The sequence below is a fragment of the Rhinoderma darwinii genome, chromosome 5 (genome assembly GCF_050947455.1).
Source record: "Rhinoderma darwinii isolate aRhiDar2 chromosome 5, aRhiDar2.hap1, whole genome shotgun sequence".
NCBI classification, from domain to species: domain Eukaryota; kingdom Metazoa; phylum Chordata; class Amphibia; order Anura; family Rhinodermatidae; genus Rhinoderma; species Rhinoderma darwinii.
Window position 1 is genome coordinate 65,574,360 of NC_134691.1, and position 17,722 is coordinate 65,592,081.

At 41.5% G+C, this 17,722-nt stretch overlaps 1 protein-coding gene across 1 annotated transcript in view; it reads right to left on the reverse strand.

Moving 5' to 3' along the window:
- LOC142652536 (uncharacterized) overlaps nucleotides 1–17,722 on the reverse strand; it is a 371,082-nt gene that overhangs the window by 54,902 nt on the left and 298,458 nt on the right. Inside the window, exon 22 of the mRNA XM_075828181.1 lies at nucleotides 12,635–12,709. Coding sequence (XP_075684296.1) covers nucleotides 12,635–12,709 — 75 coding nt within the window. The remainder of the gene's footprint in view (nucleotides 1–12,634; nucleotides 12,710–17,722) is intronic.

Sequence of the window (17,722 nt, forward strand, 5' to 3'; positions counted from 1 at the left end):
GGGATGCTTAAAGAGAACCTTGAAACTATGCCTAAGTACAAAAACATCTATTATTTTGCATAAAAAATGTGCGGTACGGTTGTGAGTCTTAACAATGGCTTCTGTGAGGAGTCTCAAATGTCACTAAACAGAAAAGAAAATGCAGAACTTTAAATGGTTCAATAAATTTCCTCAAAGTAGCAAAATGCGTTCCTTTAAATGTATGCTACAGCTCGGGTTATTATCGCTTATTGGTTGGCTTTTATGCTGTTGATTATTTTATTCTTCGAGTTGGGGAGGAAAAACACTTTCTTAAGAGGCTGTTAGGAGCTCAAGGTTAGCAAACATCATGATTTAATGTGCAAATTATTGCCACTAAATTAAACATCACATTTATTACTTATGTTTCAAGAAAAATAAGAAAAAGGATGATGTGCATAGAATTGTTCTTTGATATTGAAGTTTTCATGTGTTCGGAGACATAAACTGAGCTGAAAGTTGCTACAATTCAAGTCAGGGTCATGAAACTTCCGGACCCCAATGCAAAATCTGTAAGAGTGCCCCCATCTACCATTCATAATTCTAGTGTCTTCTTATGTGATAGAGGCACCAGGCCCCCTCAAGCAACTGCTAACTCTGCTCCCCCTATAGCTACACCACTGATTCAGGTGTTTTGTGCAAAGTGGAAAACAGAATACAAGAGCATTATGTATTATGCACAGTCAAGTGACAAAGGATTAAAAGGAAGGGTGCCATAATTCTTAGTCATTCGCCTACACAAAGAAAATCCACATGGGTCACCCTCCTGATGTGGATTCATGCCATCAAAGTACACCATCGCAGGACTGGAGGGCTAATCACTTTTCTACACCCATCCAACTTTCTCATTCATTTTAAGGGATGGTCAGGGTGAATCTGAACCATTTTTTATTATAATATTTTATTGCGGCACTGTAGGTTATTAAAACAAGGTGCGCTCTATAGGAACTTCAGCTTCAATGTATCAAAATAGAATATTAGGACCAAATAAAGGGTCCTGGAGCTTAGAGGGAACCGGTCGCCAGAGGTTTGGTCAATAACCTATTCCCGCCCTAAGACACACTATTACATCATGGTAAGCGGTTGTTCCCGTGAACCGATATAATAGTAAATAGAATACCTATCAAGACATATATAGACAATAAATCTAGAATGTGAATCACCAGTAGTACAAATATAGCACTAGCCAATATATAAAAAAAATCTTTATTAGAATATATAATAAAAACACATGTAGACCATCACACAAAATATAAAAAAAACAACACATAATAAAAATGTGGTAGTGGTATGAGGGGTCACAATGCATCACATTACATATACATGTGATAGGGCGGTATAATATATAGACAGATACTGTACAAAAAAACCCACCTCTTAAATTACCATTATACAGATATGTAAACAATAAATAGGGAGTATAGGTAAAGAGGTGAAAACACGATCAATGATCCAAAATCATGTCAAATACCAACCCATATTTTGCATGTTTGCCCCTCAATAAGACAAGCCACAGACCACAACCAAACGCCCCTGACGCACTTTTCGCCGTCAGCTTTTTCAAGGGGTAAATAATAATAAATAACAAATTCTTAATAAATTCTGTGAGGGCTGTAGTTTCTAAAATTGTTCCTTCACAGATTACAGATGATCGTAAACAGTCCAAGCAGCAGGACACTCTAATTAGCTTACATTCGGGGGGGGGGGGGGGGCTGCCTTTCTAACAAAAAAGTCTGTTTCAGACATCAATTTAGGCGTAACGTCCACGGCTGCGGACCGTCGCTCTCACTCACCCCTAGATGGCCGTGACCGCAGACTTCCATCTTTGGGCCGGCGCCTCTCTCCGAGGAGACGCCAGTGCTCGCATCTGCCCAGCTCTGCACTGGTCTCAAGGGCGCACGCTCGCACTCGTTCCAGGGCCAGCGCGCACATATGTATTTAATTAATTAATTATCCCCTGATCCCCCTGGACACTAAAAACGGCCCTGCCCTTCAACTCCTTGCCTGAGCATTGTGTATTCCCATTAGGCCTTATTCACACAAGCGTAATTCACGTCCATGTTACGTGCGTTAAAACAACGGACGTCACACAGACCTATGCAATTCAATGGGGCCATTCAGACATTCAGTGTTTTTCACGCAGTGTTTTGTTCTATACTTGTGCATTTTTTTGCGCATCACGCACCCATTGAAGTCAATGAGTTTGTGAAAATCATGGACAGCACACGGACATGTCATCCGCGTGCTGTCCGTGATTAACACAACAGTTGCTAAAGAAATGATGAGAAAAAGAAAAACACCTTCAGTTTTTTTTGCTGATGGAAAAAACGCGTAACATACGGATGACATACACGCGTAAAAAACGCAGATGTACACGTACACGTTCTTTGCCGCGGAAAACGCGGCAAAAGATGGTTGAAGTTGCCTCCCGTTGATTTCAATGGGAGGTGGAGGTGTTTTTTTCCTGTAAGCGGAAAACAACGCTTGCGGAAAAAGAATCGACACACCCTACCTTGAGGCGTTTTCCGCCTCAAAAACCCCATTGAAATCAATGGGAGATGGAAAAAAAACACCATGAACGTGACAACATGTTATTTCCTAATATATAGTTGACTAATTAATATATACAAATTGTTAGAGTCACTCACTTTACAAGCAGGAGTGTTTTTCCAATAGATATATCAGGGAATTAATGTCGATACAATTTTAAAATAATAAGAAAACATCCTGGAGGGGTCTCTTTATGGCCTAAATGACACAGGTCTATCTGAAATAATATTGATGGGAATATTGATGTCCCCATGAACAGTGGATAAACACGAGAAATCGTAAAACATGCACTAGACATAGGTTACAAAGAGCAAATCATTATTCATGTCAGAAAGTCATAATTAACTGACGCACACACTACAGGCAAAGATTTAACATGTCAAAAAATAGGAAATCCACATATAACAAACATGTAAGAGATTTGAGATGGGAAAGATAATACTTGATGCTAACAGAGCAAAATAAGTCAAGATCTCTATATGAATTCATAAAGTAAAGGCAATTAACACCATACGGCCAGAAGTATGTAGACACCTGACAATTACACCGATATGAGCTTGTTGGCCATCCCATTCTAAAACCATGGGAGTAAATATGGAGTTGGGCCCCTTTTGTGCCTATGCCTCTATTTTTCTGGGAAGACTTTCCACAAGATCTTGGAGTTTGTCTGTGGGAATTTGGGCCCAATTAGACAAAAGAGCATTTGTGAGGTCAGACAATGTTGTCCGAGAAGGTCTAGCTCGTGATCAGCGTTCCTGTTCATTCAAAAGGTGTTTTCTGGGGTTAAGATCGGGGCTCTGTGCAGCCACTGGAGTTTCTCCACACCAAGTCTTTATAGACCTCACTTTGTGCACAGGAGCACAGTCACCCAGGAACACAAAAGGGCCTTCCCCAAACTGTTGCTACAAAGTTGAAAGCATGCAATTGTCAAAAATGTCTTTGTGTGTTGTAGTATTAACATTACCTTTCACTGGAAATAAGGGTCTAGCTCAAACACAGACCAGACTGCCAGATAGGGAAAAATGCATAATCACTGCGCAGAACACGTTTACACTGCTCCAGAGTCCAGTGCAGCGTGCGTTACACCACTTCAGACGACGCTTTGCATTGTGCATGCTGATCTTAGGCTTGTGTGCAGCTGCTCAACCACTGAAATGGCATGGCTGTGTGGTTAATTTTAAGCACCTGTTTGCAATGGGTGTGTCTGCACACCTGAACTTAATAACCTTAATATTGCCTCCTTCAATGTGAAGGGGCTGAATATTCCTGAAAAGCGGGCGCAAATCCTACACCATCTACACAAGCGTAAGGTACACATTGCATGCTTCCAGGAAACACACTTCAAGGAAGGACATACCCCTACCATTAAGCATAAATTTTACACTACTTGGCACTTCAATAAAAATTCCCTTTCCAGGTCGTGTGGAGTGGCCATAGCTCTCCACAAGTCCCTCCCTCATCAGGTTGTCAATTCGGTCGTGGACCCCGACGCTAGATATATCATCTTAGTGCTCAATATCGGTGGGAGGGAGTTCACGGTGATTAATGCTTATGCTCCCAACCAGGGTCAGGTGCCTTTCATTCTTAAACTTATAGATACCGCCCTTCCAGTGGTCCGGGGGACTGTGGTGCTGTGCGGAGACTTCAACCTTACTTTGGATCCGACAGTGGATAACTCTACTGGTCGCTCGAGTGTTGCATATGGTGCTATTAGGCGGGTGAGACGTGCACTCTTGCAGCTTCAACTCTGTGATGTGTGGCGCCTTCAACATCCCGCTGATAAGGATTATAGTTTTTACTCCCATCCGTATGGCACTTACAGTCGCTTGGACTACATTTTTCTTCAGCAACATGCTCTCCCCTGGGTCACCGCCACGTCCATTGGCAGTATCCTATGGTCTGACCATGCCCCGGTGTATTGCACCTTACATCTCCCCTTCCTCACTAAGGGCCCTTGGACTTGGAAACTTAACGAGTCCCTCCTCCTGAATGGGGTGTGCCATGCTGACTTGCTTCAAACGGTGGAGTATTTCACACTTGATCACGCCCAGGATGACACGTCCCCCTTGGTTCGTTGGGAAGACCTTAAATGTGTCCTCAGGGGGGTCCTTATAAAACACGGGGTGCACCTTAAAAGAGAAAGGGCTCACTCCCTTAAAACTGCGCTCCAAAAAATTAGCTCCCTTGAACTGTCTCACAAGCGTGCGCTTTCTCTTCCGATTTTACGGGAATTACAGGTTGCCCGACAGGATTCCAGACGGCTGCTGGACTCCGCCCAGCAGCGTGCTCTTCAAGTCTGTCGTAGTAAGTTCTATGAGTTTGGCAATAAGAGCGGACACATGTTGGCCAGAGCTTTAAAGGCTAGGATTGCTCAGTCACACATACCAAACACTAAATCTCCTTCTGGCCAGGTTGTTCACACGACCCCAGAGATCGCGGATTGCTTCCATAGCTTTTTCTCTGACCTCTACAACCTTGACCCTCCCGCCCCCTCCCATCCGCCGGATCTGGATTCTTTCCCCTCTCCCTTCACACCGTTGTCTAGGGAGATGGCCGAGGAACTTGATATGGACTTCACCTCCCCGGAGCTCCTTGCGGTTATAACCGATCTTCCTGGGGGAAAGAGTCCGGGCCCGGACGGCTATACTGCCAAGTTTTACAAAGCGTTGGCTGATCATTTGATACCGCTTCTACTTCCAGCTTTTAATTCTATTTCCCCGGAGGTCATGTTTCCTCCTAGCTCTACTTTGGCCCATGTCACGGTTACCCCTAACCCAGGTAAAGATCCTCAACTCTGCTCAAGTTATCGTCCCATCTCCTTACTCAATGTAGACCTAAAAATGTACGCCAAATTGCTCGCCAATAGATTGAATAAATACCTGCTTAGTCTAGTTCATCCGGACCAGGTGGGGTTTGTGCCTGGTCTGGAGGCCCGGGACAACACCCTTAAAACTTTTGATATCATCCATCACGCCCAGACTAACCACATCCCGCTCATGATCCTATCCCTAGATGCCGAAAAGGCGTTTGACAGAATATCGTGGCCTGCCCTTTGCCAAACCCTTCAACATGTAGGCATAGGACCCTCTCTCCTGGCAAAAATTATGGCACTGTATCGCACGCCTTCGGCCCAAATAAAAATAAATGGATCCCTCTCGGCACCTTTCCCGATTCATAATGGCACAAGACAGGGCTGCCCCCTGTCCCCCCTGTTGTATGTCCTGGTCATGGAGCATCTCATGGCCTTCATTCGGAACAACACGGATATTAAAGGTATTACCATTGGAGGGATGGAATATAAGTGCTCTGCATTTGCTGATGACCTATTGGTCTATCTCACAGACCCTCATGTCTCTCTCCCTTCATTGATGTCCGAGTTGTCCCGTTTTGGAACATGGTCTAATTTCAAGATCAACCTCTCTAAATCTGAAGCGTTGAATGTTTCTCTCCCGGTCCCGTTAGAATCACTTCTCCAAAGTAACTTCCCTTTCTCGTGGCCCTCCAGAGGCATTACATATTTGGGTGCCCGTATAAGTAGAGACCTCACACAACTGTTTACAAATCATTTCATCCCCCTGCTGGCCAAGTTTCGTACTGATCTTAATTCCTGGCATAAGACTGAATTTTCCTGGTTTGGCCGTATTAATATTATTAAAATGTCTCTCCTTCCCCGATTACTTTATCTCCTGCAGACGATCTCCATCTCTATCCCATCTTCTTATTGGTTGCGGCTTCAGCAGTGCTTTGGCTCCTTCATTTGGCCGACTAGTCGTCCGCATTTGAGCCGAGCTCTTCTAACTCGTTCCAGGGATGCGGGTGGGGTTGGTCTGCCGGATTGTCGGCTCTATTATCTAGCATCAACTCATGCGCGTGTTTTAGATTTTTTTCATAATCGCGAATCAAAACTGTGGGTCCGTTTGGCTCACCAACTATGTCCCAGTACCCTATCTACCCTGCTGTGGACCCTGCCTGGGAATAGTCCGACCCAAGCCTTCTTTGTTGTTCACCATACCCTCTTGGCGTTGCGGTCCTTAGGGCCTGGAAGTACGCTGGTAGACCCCCTGGGTCCTTTAACTCCTATTACGGATAATCCAGCCTTTCCGGCTGGTAAGGCTGGTCGCTCCTTCCTAGGTAGGTCATCCACCGACCCCATGTATTTTGCCCAGGTCCTCTCTGCTTCCTCTCTTCTCCCTTTAACCTACATCTGCACCGATGATGTGCCCTCTACTCGCCGTATGTATGAATACGCCCAGTTAAAGCATTTTTATGGAGCCGTTAATCGACGCGCACATCTCCACCGGTTGTTAACTGACTTTGAACACCTATGTGTCTCCACCCAGCCCCCTACCCATGCCATCTCCACATTATATAAACTACTCCTTTCACAGCGATCCCACCAACTCCCCTCCTTCTGCGGGGCCTGGGAGAGAGAATTACATACTACATTTACGGATGCACAATGGAAGCGGTGTTTCTCCCTTTCTCAAAAAGCCTCTATAGCCATTAGAGCCCAGGAAACTAGTTACAAAATTGTCTCTAGATGGTACAGGGTCCCGGCTGCTCTTCATAAATGGTATCAGTCTATGCCTGACAATTGTTGGCATTGTGGTGCTGTGGGAGGTTCCATGTCTCATGTTTGGTGGAGTTGCCCCTCGTTGAGAAGTTTTTGGGATGCAGTACTTAAATTAATATTGGAGGTTACTGGAGTCTCTGTTCCCAATTCTCCGGAAGCAGCTCTTTTATTTATGTTCCCGATGCCAATACACGTTTATAAAAGTTCCCTAACTAGACATCTCCTTCAGGCGGCAAAATCAGTGATCCCGCGTAGGTGGAAAACGGCAATACCTCCAACATTAGATGAGTGGTTTTGGGCGGTTGCCTTGATACAGCGAATGGAAGACCTGGTGGCTCATTCCCCGGCAGCTGTGGTAAAATACACATCTACATGGTCTCCATGGATAATGTTCCTTTCTTCCTCTTCATACCTCACGGCCGTAACCTGAGTCGGCCTATGCCCCTGTGAAGTGTACTGTGGTGCTTATTCGCTGCTGGTTTCACTCATAATACCACAGAACAGGATTCCGGGATCCCCATGTCCTCTCCCCTCCCTCCTATTCCTCCCTCTCTTGGGGCCTTTTTCTATTCTTTCTCTTCCCCTGTCTAGGGTAATGTGCCTCTCCTTCTCCGCTTGAATTCAGTGGCCTCAATGTATGTTCTGATGTTTTGCTTCTAGGCTCATTCATGCTGCTGACATATACTGAACAATGTCCTTTGTATTGAGTTGTGATGCACATTTTTTATTTTTGTTTTTGTTGTTTTTGCTTTGGTCCTTGACCTTGTTTGTTGTTCTTCCGTTTACTGTGTGGAGGCCTTCCCTCCACTATGTCTTGTAACTTTGTGTACTGAAACTCAATAAAAACTTTGAATAAGAAAAAAAAAAAAAATTGTTTTACTTTTGGAAATACAGCTGTTCTGTATTCTATATACAGAACAGCTTTATTGTTCGCTATTCACTGAATTTGTTAGTCCTGCGGATCTAGCGAACTTAGTTGTGATAGTTTACAGGTGGATCCCGTTTGTCATAGACATGCAGGACCCGATCTCACCGAACCCATCAGGTCCGCGGGACTGACGGATTCAGTGAATAGTGCTAGATACAGCTGCTCTGTATAGAGAATACATAACAGCTGTATCTTAAAAAGTAAAATAATTTTTAAATAGAAACTAATTAAGAAGTTACAGTAAACGCACTGACTGATCTATATATTAAAAAACAAAAAAACCTCAAAAGGTATACACAGCCTTTAAATATGGCTATATGCATTCTATTCTGTAGAAAACCTCCAAAGAACACAAGTTCCCTTACTGGTCCCCTTTTGGTCTTTTTTTTCCAAACGGTGGCTATATAAAAAATAAAGAACTAACATGGTAATTTATGATCCAGAAGTAGCTCCAGGTCACCACCTTGAACGCTCTTACTGCCAGGACAGTTAGTGTTGATCCTAATAACAAATTCAGCTCTGCCATATATATATATATATATATATATATATATATATATATATATATATACACACACACACTACCGTTCAAAAGTTTAGGGTCACTTCGAAATTTCCTTATTTTTGAAAGAAAAGCACAGTTCTTTTCAATGAAGATAACATTAAATTAATAAAAAATACACTCTATACATTGTTAATGTGCTAAATGACTATTCTAGCTGCAAACGTCTGGTTTTTAATGCAATATCTACATAGGTGTATAGAGGCCCATTTCCAGCAACCATCAGTCCAGTGTTCTAATGGTACATTGTGTTTGCTAACTGTGTTAGAAGGCTAATGGATGATTAGAAAACACTTGAAAACCCGTGTGCAATTATGTTAGCACCGCTGTAAACAGTTTTGCTGTTTAGAGGAGCTATAAAACTGACCTTCCTTTGAGCTAGTTGAGAATCTGGAGCATTACATTTGTGGGTTCGATTAAACTCTCAAAATGGCTAGAAAAAGAGAGCTTTCATGTGAAACTCGACAGTCTATTCTTGTTCTTAGAAATTAAGGCAATTCCATGCGAGAAATTGCCAAGAAACTGAAGATTTCCTACAACGGTGTGTACTACTCCCTTCAGAGTACAGCACAAACAGGCTCTAACCAGAGTAGAAAGAGAAGTGGGAGGCCCCGCTGCACAACTGAGCAACAAGACAAGTACATTAGAGTCTCTAGTTTGAGAAATAGACGCCTCACAGGTCCTCAACTGGCAGCTTCATTAAATAGTACCCGCAAAACGCCAGTGTCAATGTCTACAGTGAAGAGGCGACTCCGGGATGCTGGCCTTCAGGGCAGGGTGGCAAAGAAAAAGCCATATCTGAGACTGGCTAATAAAAGGAAAAGATTAATATGGGCAAAAGCACACAGACATTGGACAGAGGAAGATTGGAAAAAAGTCTCATGGACAGACGAATCGAAGTTTGAGGTGTTTGGATCACACAGAAGAACATTTGTGAGACGCAGAACAACTGAAAAGATGCTGGAAGAGTGCCTGACGCCATCTGTCAAGCATGGTGGAGGTAATGTGATGGTCTGGGGTTGCTTTGGTGCTGGTTAAGTGGGAGATTTGTACAAGGTAAAAGGGATTTTGAATAAGGAAGGCTATCACTCCATTTTGCAACGCCATGCCATACCCTGTGGACAACGCTTGATTGGAGCCAATTTCATCCTACAACAGGACAATGACCCAAAGCACACCTACAAATTATGCAAGAACTATTTAGGGAAGAAGCAGGCAGCTGGTATTCTATCTGTAATGGAGTGGCCAGCGCAGTCAGCAGATCTCAACCCCATAGAGCTGTTGTGGGAGCAGCTTGACCGTATGGTACGCAAGAAGTGCCCATCAAGCCAATCCAACTTGTGGGAGGGGCTTCTGGAAGCATGGGGTGAAATTTCTCCCGATTACCTCAGCAAATTAACAGCTAGAATGCCAAAGGTCTGCAATGCTTTAATTGCTGCAAATGGAGCATTCTTTGACGAAAGCAAAGTTTGAAGGAGAAAATTATTATTTCAAATAAAAATCATTATTTCTAACCTTGTCAATGTCTTGACTATATTTTCTAGTCATTTTGCAACTCATTTGATAAATATAAGTGTGAGTTTTCATGGAAAACACAAAATTGTCTGGGTGACCCCAAACTTTTGAACGGTAGTGTATATATATATATATATATATATATATATATATATATATATATATATATATATATATATATATATATATATATATAAAAGAAAGAAATCCCACAGCACTCCTATAGCAGGACGGAAACATTGCAGCTGTTGACTGAATAAATCACATACTTTTTGGAACCATCGGAGTGCTGTGGGATTTCTTTCTTTTATGTTTTATAATCCACGGATCTGGATTACCTGCTTGCACCCATTACCGTGTTGGAAGCTGTCGCAGAGTGCTGCTTATCTCTGCATATATATATATATATATATATATATATATATACTGTATATATATATATATATATATATATATATATATATTGTACTCTAAATCCATTATATAATCTATATTAATAAAGCATGAGAGGTCTCATTATATCTCAGGATAGTGCAATACTATAATGTTTACCAATGACAAGGTTTCTGGTCAAACCATAAATTAAATATTGAAGGACCAACTAATTTCTGGCAAAACATACTTGCAGCAAACATGCATTATAGTAATATCTAAATCTTCAGGTGTAAGCAAAAATGTGGTTTATTAAGATTGTATTACATTCATCCAAATGTTTCATTAACCTGCAATTTTTTTCAGTCTCATACTGAAATACAAGAAACGAAATGAAAGTAGCATGCAGATCTCTAATTGTATTACTTGTACCTGCTTTATGAAAGATGAGGATCATGTATGCGCTCATATAATATTACACATTGCAAAAAGATTATTATTAAATGAAATCATATTAAAGTAGCATTATAGGTGGGGGACGCTACCCATCTCCCAAAAGACAGCAAATAGCAATTAAATGAAAGAGTCATTATTAATAGCATACACTCGAAATCTAACATCTCTCTTTGGTTCTTTGGACATGCTTATGATATCTGGTGCCCCTTGCTTCCACGATAACTTTCATTACATAAGTATATTCCTAATTTACTATTAAAAAGATGCATGTATGAGATAGTGTATTGGGGTTTTAATATAGTTAGAGCAACATTACCTCTGGAGTTACACTGTCCTTCCCAATGGGTAACTACTTACTTACCCCTCTTGCTCAAAAAAGGAAGATTAAAAAAAACATTCAAACCAATTTTCTTTTTTTTTTGGCTTCTAATGTTATATTCCAATGCTTTACTATATTTGCAAAGACATGATAAATATCATTCATGCATAAATGTGCATTAATATGGATGTAATTGGTCTTTTTCTTCTAAAGGTGTTGTCTGGGAACAGAAAAAGGTCTGCTTTTTTTTTCTTCTTCTAGAAATAGTGCCACACCTGTCCATTCAAGGGTGGTTACAGAGGGGCAGGGGGGTCCTTCATGAGTCAACCTCTTTTCTTTAAATATCATTTTACAATTTGCAAATATTTGTTATCTTGTATTGATCCGCAGCTACATATATTTAGAGAACTCATCTGTATTACAGTCCGGAGATCAGAACTTGTCTGGTTGCTATCGTGCAATGTACAGTATACGGCTGCACTTCATTCTATAAACACACAGGTTTTCTTACGTCAGGTTACTGTACATGTAAAGATCACACATCCCAGAATTCAAATCACCACGGCAAACTCTGTGCAGGCATTGAGCCACAAAAGAATGCAGGGGGATTTCAGCCTGCAGAATTATGAATGTAGCTGTGAATGAGACAGTGCTAGAATACAATCTGTAACTTGGCCTCTGTTTTAGACTGAATTCGAAAAAGATACAGATAATTATACAATAGATTAATCGAACTAGTGCAGAATGTGGGAACATATTAACCTGTGCTGGAAAAATACATAGACATGAATGGTAATCAAGTACTTCAAGTAGACGATTAAAATGGGTTCTTTAACAAATTGCACCGTACTACAGTATTTATACAGAAATGCAGAATGCACAAAGCCAGTCATAGAGGTGAGATCACAGTCGCCTAATTGCCCGTTTGTACCAAATATTGCCTACTCCACCATAAACACGCACACTCGGCGTGAATGTTTATATCTATCGGGAGGGGGAATAAGTCATTGTCAAAACCCTCCTTCGCTGCGGTTTATCTCCCTTGAGAACTAAGGATAGGGCAAGTTGAAACTTAACAAGCTCGATCCCTTTACCCCCTTCCCTATATTGTCAATGCCTGTAAAAAAAAACAAATCTATTTTGGTTTTAAACAGTCTGCTTGAAATAAAGAGCTCCAATAGACAATCTGGGCCTGTTTATGACCACAATGAATGTCTCCTCTTTGAGTGAATAATGAACTGTGTCTTAATAGAAGTATATTACATGGGCAGATGCAGCAAAGAAACTCTAAAGCAAATATTTCTAAAAAAAAAAAGTGGTATATTCTAAAACAATACGTACTCTCTTTCCTCTGTCAGGTGCGCTAGAAGTTGGTTTTGTTCACAAATTTTCTCGCCCAAGTTTTCATTGGCAAGCCTGTTGAACAGAAAAAAGAAAAATTTACGATGCTGAAACTATAGCTATTTATTAGGAATCAAACAGCCTCCGAATTTAAAGCAGTTTAGTATTAGTATATCAGTAAAATAAAAGAAGTAAAATAAAAGTTAAAAAAAAAGCTCAATACAAACAGCATTTGTGATATGGTGCCAATGTCATTGTCGGCACAATCAAATGAACATAAAGAATTCTAGGATCAAAGCTCAGTACATGCTCACATTAACCCCTTCCCACCACAACCAGTTTTTCCTCTGCACTTTACAAGCGCCATACCTTTTTTCTTTTTCTGTCCATATAGCTGTATAAGGGCTTGATTTTTGTAAGACAAGTTGTAGTTTTTCATGGCACTAGTTACTGCACAATATAATGTACTAGAAAATGGGAAAAAAAATATTTGTGGGGTGGAATGGGAAAAAAAAAGCGATTCCATTGTTTTTTGGGCATTGTTTTTACGGTGTATTTTGAGAGCCATAACTTTTTTATTTTTTCCAACAATTGAGTGATAGGAGGGCTTATTTGCGGGTCAAGTTGTAATTTTCAATGTTACCATTTTGGGGTACATGCAAGTTTTTTTATCACTTTGTATTAAAAAAATTGGTGGGAGATCAGGCGATTCTTGCGTTTACTTTTTTTTTATACGGTGTTAATCGCGCGGGTTAAATAATATTATATTGTAATAGTTCAGACTTTTACAGATGCGGTGATACCAATTATGTTTCTTTTCTTTTCTTACAATGCTTTAGGAGGAATATTTCTTTTTGTGTACTTAAAAAAACAACTTTATTTTACTCTTTACTTTATTTTATTAGTCCCCTTAGGGACTTGATCCATCTATCGTTGGATCGCTTGCATGATATAGTGCAATACTAATGTTTTGCAGTATATCGTGATTCTGACAGTCTCTTATTAAGCCTTGCCCAACTTCGGACTGGGATTTGTTGGGCCCACCAGAGGACATGATTCTAAGGGCCCACCATCCATCTATATAGAACATGTACATGTCCCCTTTTAATTTCATCATAGTCCTTGTTGTTATCATTGTACACACAGGACATATCCTCAATAAGGTCTAATAGGTAATTTGTAAATCATCCCGTAAGAAATAGACCATAGTGGCAAGTGATTGGCTCCAAAGAGCTCCAAATGGGGTTGTCTTCTGCTGGACCATTAAGGTCCATTATTGTGTTAGAGCCTGGGCTCACCGGCGGGTTTAATGGTGGACCAGTCCGACCCTGGCTCTGCCAGAGGCAGAAATTAATAGCAGTACAAAGATGGCATACCCGGGGGCCTTTATTAGGCCCCCAGGCTGCCATGTATACCATTGGCAGCCCGCAATTGCATTGTGGGGGGACCGATGGGCTGTTAGAGGGGATCGCCCCCCTCTTTCTAATGCCTTAGATGCCGTGATCGCTATTGACTGCGGCATCTAAGGGATTAAACAATCGAGTGGGATCCCGCGCGTTAAAGTGAAGTGTCGGCTGTAACTTACAGCTGACACTTGCGTTGTATAGAGTGAGCTCAGTCCATGAGCCCGCTCCATACTTCCCCCTACCCGGCTATGACGTAAGTATACGTCATATGTCGGGAAGGGGTTAAGGAGTATTGCAAATAGTGCAGATTTTAGACCGTGTTCCCAGGACATGGCATCTTAGTACTGGTGCACTATTAGTAGCTGTGAAGTGCTAATAGTGTGAAAATCGCCAATAGGCTGCTATCCAAAATGGTGCACTACACGTAACCGTGTGCCTGGCACCTTATAGAAGCCTTATCCGTGGGCTTAGAATAATAAGCAGTCACTCCCCTTATAAATGGTGCATCTGTGCAACCTTCCTCCATATAACATTGTGGCTTGCCAGCATCCTGCTGGGAATTGGTATTTTAACCTGCATTGTATCAGTAACTTAGGCCTTTTTCAGTGATATGTTGCGTCAGAGGATACCAGGGCTCTCAAAGTATCATTAAAATTTGGCACCATGACCCCTAGACCGCCTGCTATCATGGCTGAAAAAAAACCTCTACCGCCAATCACCAAAGAAGCTTATAACACTATACTATAACAGTCTCATTACGATGAGATTAAGGGCTTATTCAGACGAATGTATAATACGTCAGTGCAACGCGCATGATTTTCACGCGCCTCGCACGGACCTATGTTAGTCAATGGGGCCGTTCAGACTGTCCGTGATTTTCACGCAGCGTATGTCCGCTACGTAAAACTCACGACATGTCCTATATTTGCCAGTTTTTCGCGCATCACGCACCCATTGAAGTCAATGGGTGCGTGAAAACCGCTCACGGCACACGGAACCACTTCCGTGTGCCGCGCGCAATGCGCGCTACAATAGTCAAAACTATGAATGAAAACAGAAAAGCACCTCGTGATTTTCTGTTTACAAACATACAAACAGAGTGTCATAATGATGGCGGCTGCACGAAAATCACACAGCCACGCATCATACGCTGCTGAAACACGGAGCTGTTATGGACCTTTTGCGAGCGCAAAACGCCGTGTTTTTTTGCGCCCGCAAAATGCACACGCTCGTGTGAATCCGGCCTAACAGTGCAGCCTTCCTTCCTTAAATCTTGGGAGTTGGAACTGAATACAACTTTTTCTGACAAAGAAATCAAGGAGATCCGTAGAAACTCCTTAGGTGTATCAAACTACTGGAATCCTCATACAAACTGACCTCTGGATGGTATAAGACCCCATGGGTGTTAAATAAAATTTGTAATTAAATCTCCCCTAACTGCTGGAGATGTAATAAAGCCCCGGGAACTACACCTATGGTCGGAAAGTGAGAAAATGTCTCCTTACTGGGAACAGACACAAAATATCCTTATTACTATCACACACTCCTCCATCGATATTACTCCCCGAGTGTTGTTCTTAAACATGTGGCCAACATTCCCTAGAGGGACGCCCAGGGAGCTATAATTACAACTCCTTTCTGCAGCCAAGTCACTGATACCGCTGTATTGGAAGACTTAGGCTGGGTTCACACGACCTATTTTCAGGCGTAAACGAGGCGTATTATGCCTCATTTTACGCCTGAAAATAGGGCTACAATACGTCGGCAAATATCTGCCCATTCATTTGAATGGGTTTGCCGACGTATTGTGCAGACGACCTGTAATTTACGCGTCGTCGTTTGACAGCTGTCAAACAACGACGCGTAAATTGACTGCCTCGGCAAAGAAGTGCAGGGCACTTCTTTGCAACGTAATTTGAGCTGTTCTTCATTGAACTCAATGAAGAGCAGCTCAAGATATACGAGCGTCACAGACGCCTCGTATATTACGAGGAGCTGCTTTTACGGCTGAAACGACGCAGCTGTTTTCTTCTGAAAACAGGCTGTCATTTCAGCCGTAAATTACAGCTAGCGTGTGAACATACCCTTAGACTGTGCCGCCAATAAGAAACTGGCTTAGGAAAGGAGTCCAACTTGGTAGAATGGAGGAGCTCTCACATTTGGAATTTCATTCTCATGCCAAATACAAAAAAAATTGGGAACCCTGGTTTGCGTTCTGCGAAAATGACTTCCTTAAACACCTTTGGTGTGAAAAGCCATTTCTGTCGGAAAACGATAATTAGTATTTTGCCTTTTCTCTGTTTCTGGATGAATTACCAATAGAATCCTTAGGCCTGTTGCGCTTTGGAACCCTCTTCCCCTTATGGTTCCCCTCCCTTGACATTCTGTGATTGTGAACAGAACTAAAAGCAAACATTTTCTACTACCTTATTATTTAACTTGTTATTTCTAATGCAGATGATATGCAATCTGCACACTCGACCTCTGATTATGAGTCTTGATAATTACTTGTATACTGTGTGCATTGTTGTTATGGCTCACAATGTTATCATTCTACTGCCTTTATGTGAAACCTCAATAAAAAATTATTGTTGGGAAAAAACATTTGGCACCATGGCCATATCGCTGGCAGTTGAAACCAGGCTAAGGACCATACCACTAATTCTTGGCTTCTGTGTGAGGATCATATAAGACAGAATTATCAATGAAATAAGCACTATAAAGGCTGGATTTTGCACCAGTATAACATCAAGTTGTGTTGGGTCATGACCTTTTTTTCTTATTAGCTTAACCCCTTCAGGACGCTGCATTTTCTAGCATTGATGCTGCCACAATTTTTTCCTTTTTTTTCATCACTGCGTTCCGTGGGCCATGACTTCTAATTTCTCTGTCGATGCAGTCGTATGAGGGCTTGTTTTGTGGGGTACGTATAACTGTTTGATGAACTTTTATAAACTTTTTCTAAACAGGGTATTGAAAAAAAAAAAATCAACAGCATTTCCACCATCGTTTTTTGCGCTTTAAATTCAAAATAAAAAATTCACGGCATAAGGTATGTTTCAGACCTTGCTGGGACTTCAAATAGAAATGCCCTTTAAAAAGGCAGCAATGTCTCAAATATGTCTATACAAGCATTTCAACTGGTAGCTGATTAACCTTAAGGTTTTCTCCTGCATATAAGAATGAGGCTTACTTCTTCAAGTAAACGATGACATTTTTTAATATAGTCTCTTTGTCAACGTGGTGCCTGAAGGAAGAGACCTTAGGGATAGTGCTGTCTCTGTGCCGTGACTATGGACCGCGGCGTATATTGAAGTATATAGGTATGCAGCATGCTCAGGCTCTAAGACACCTTGTATGAATTTGCACATGTTAAACACATAGACATTCAAACAGAACTCTCCCCACTATCATGGCTCAGGGACTACATTGACAGAGACACCGTTTCAAAAATGTAATCAATGTGCAATGAAATGGTAAAAAAAGAACAGCAGAAAACTCAACTGATCTTCAAACAGTTAAATAGCATTTACAGCTGAGACCATTTCTAAAAATATTTCAAACGTATACTTTATGTATGCAGAGCTAAATTTACTTACAATGTACCCGGAGGCAAAAGCTGCAGTGAAGTAAAAGTTACTGAGGGTTATGATGAAGCAACATCACTTCAATTTCTTCAAAT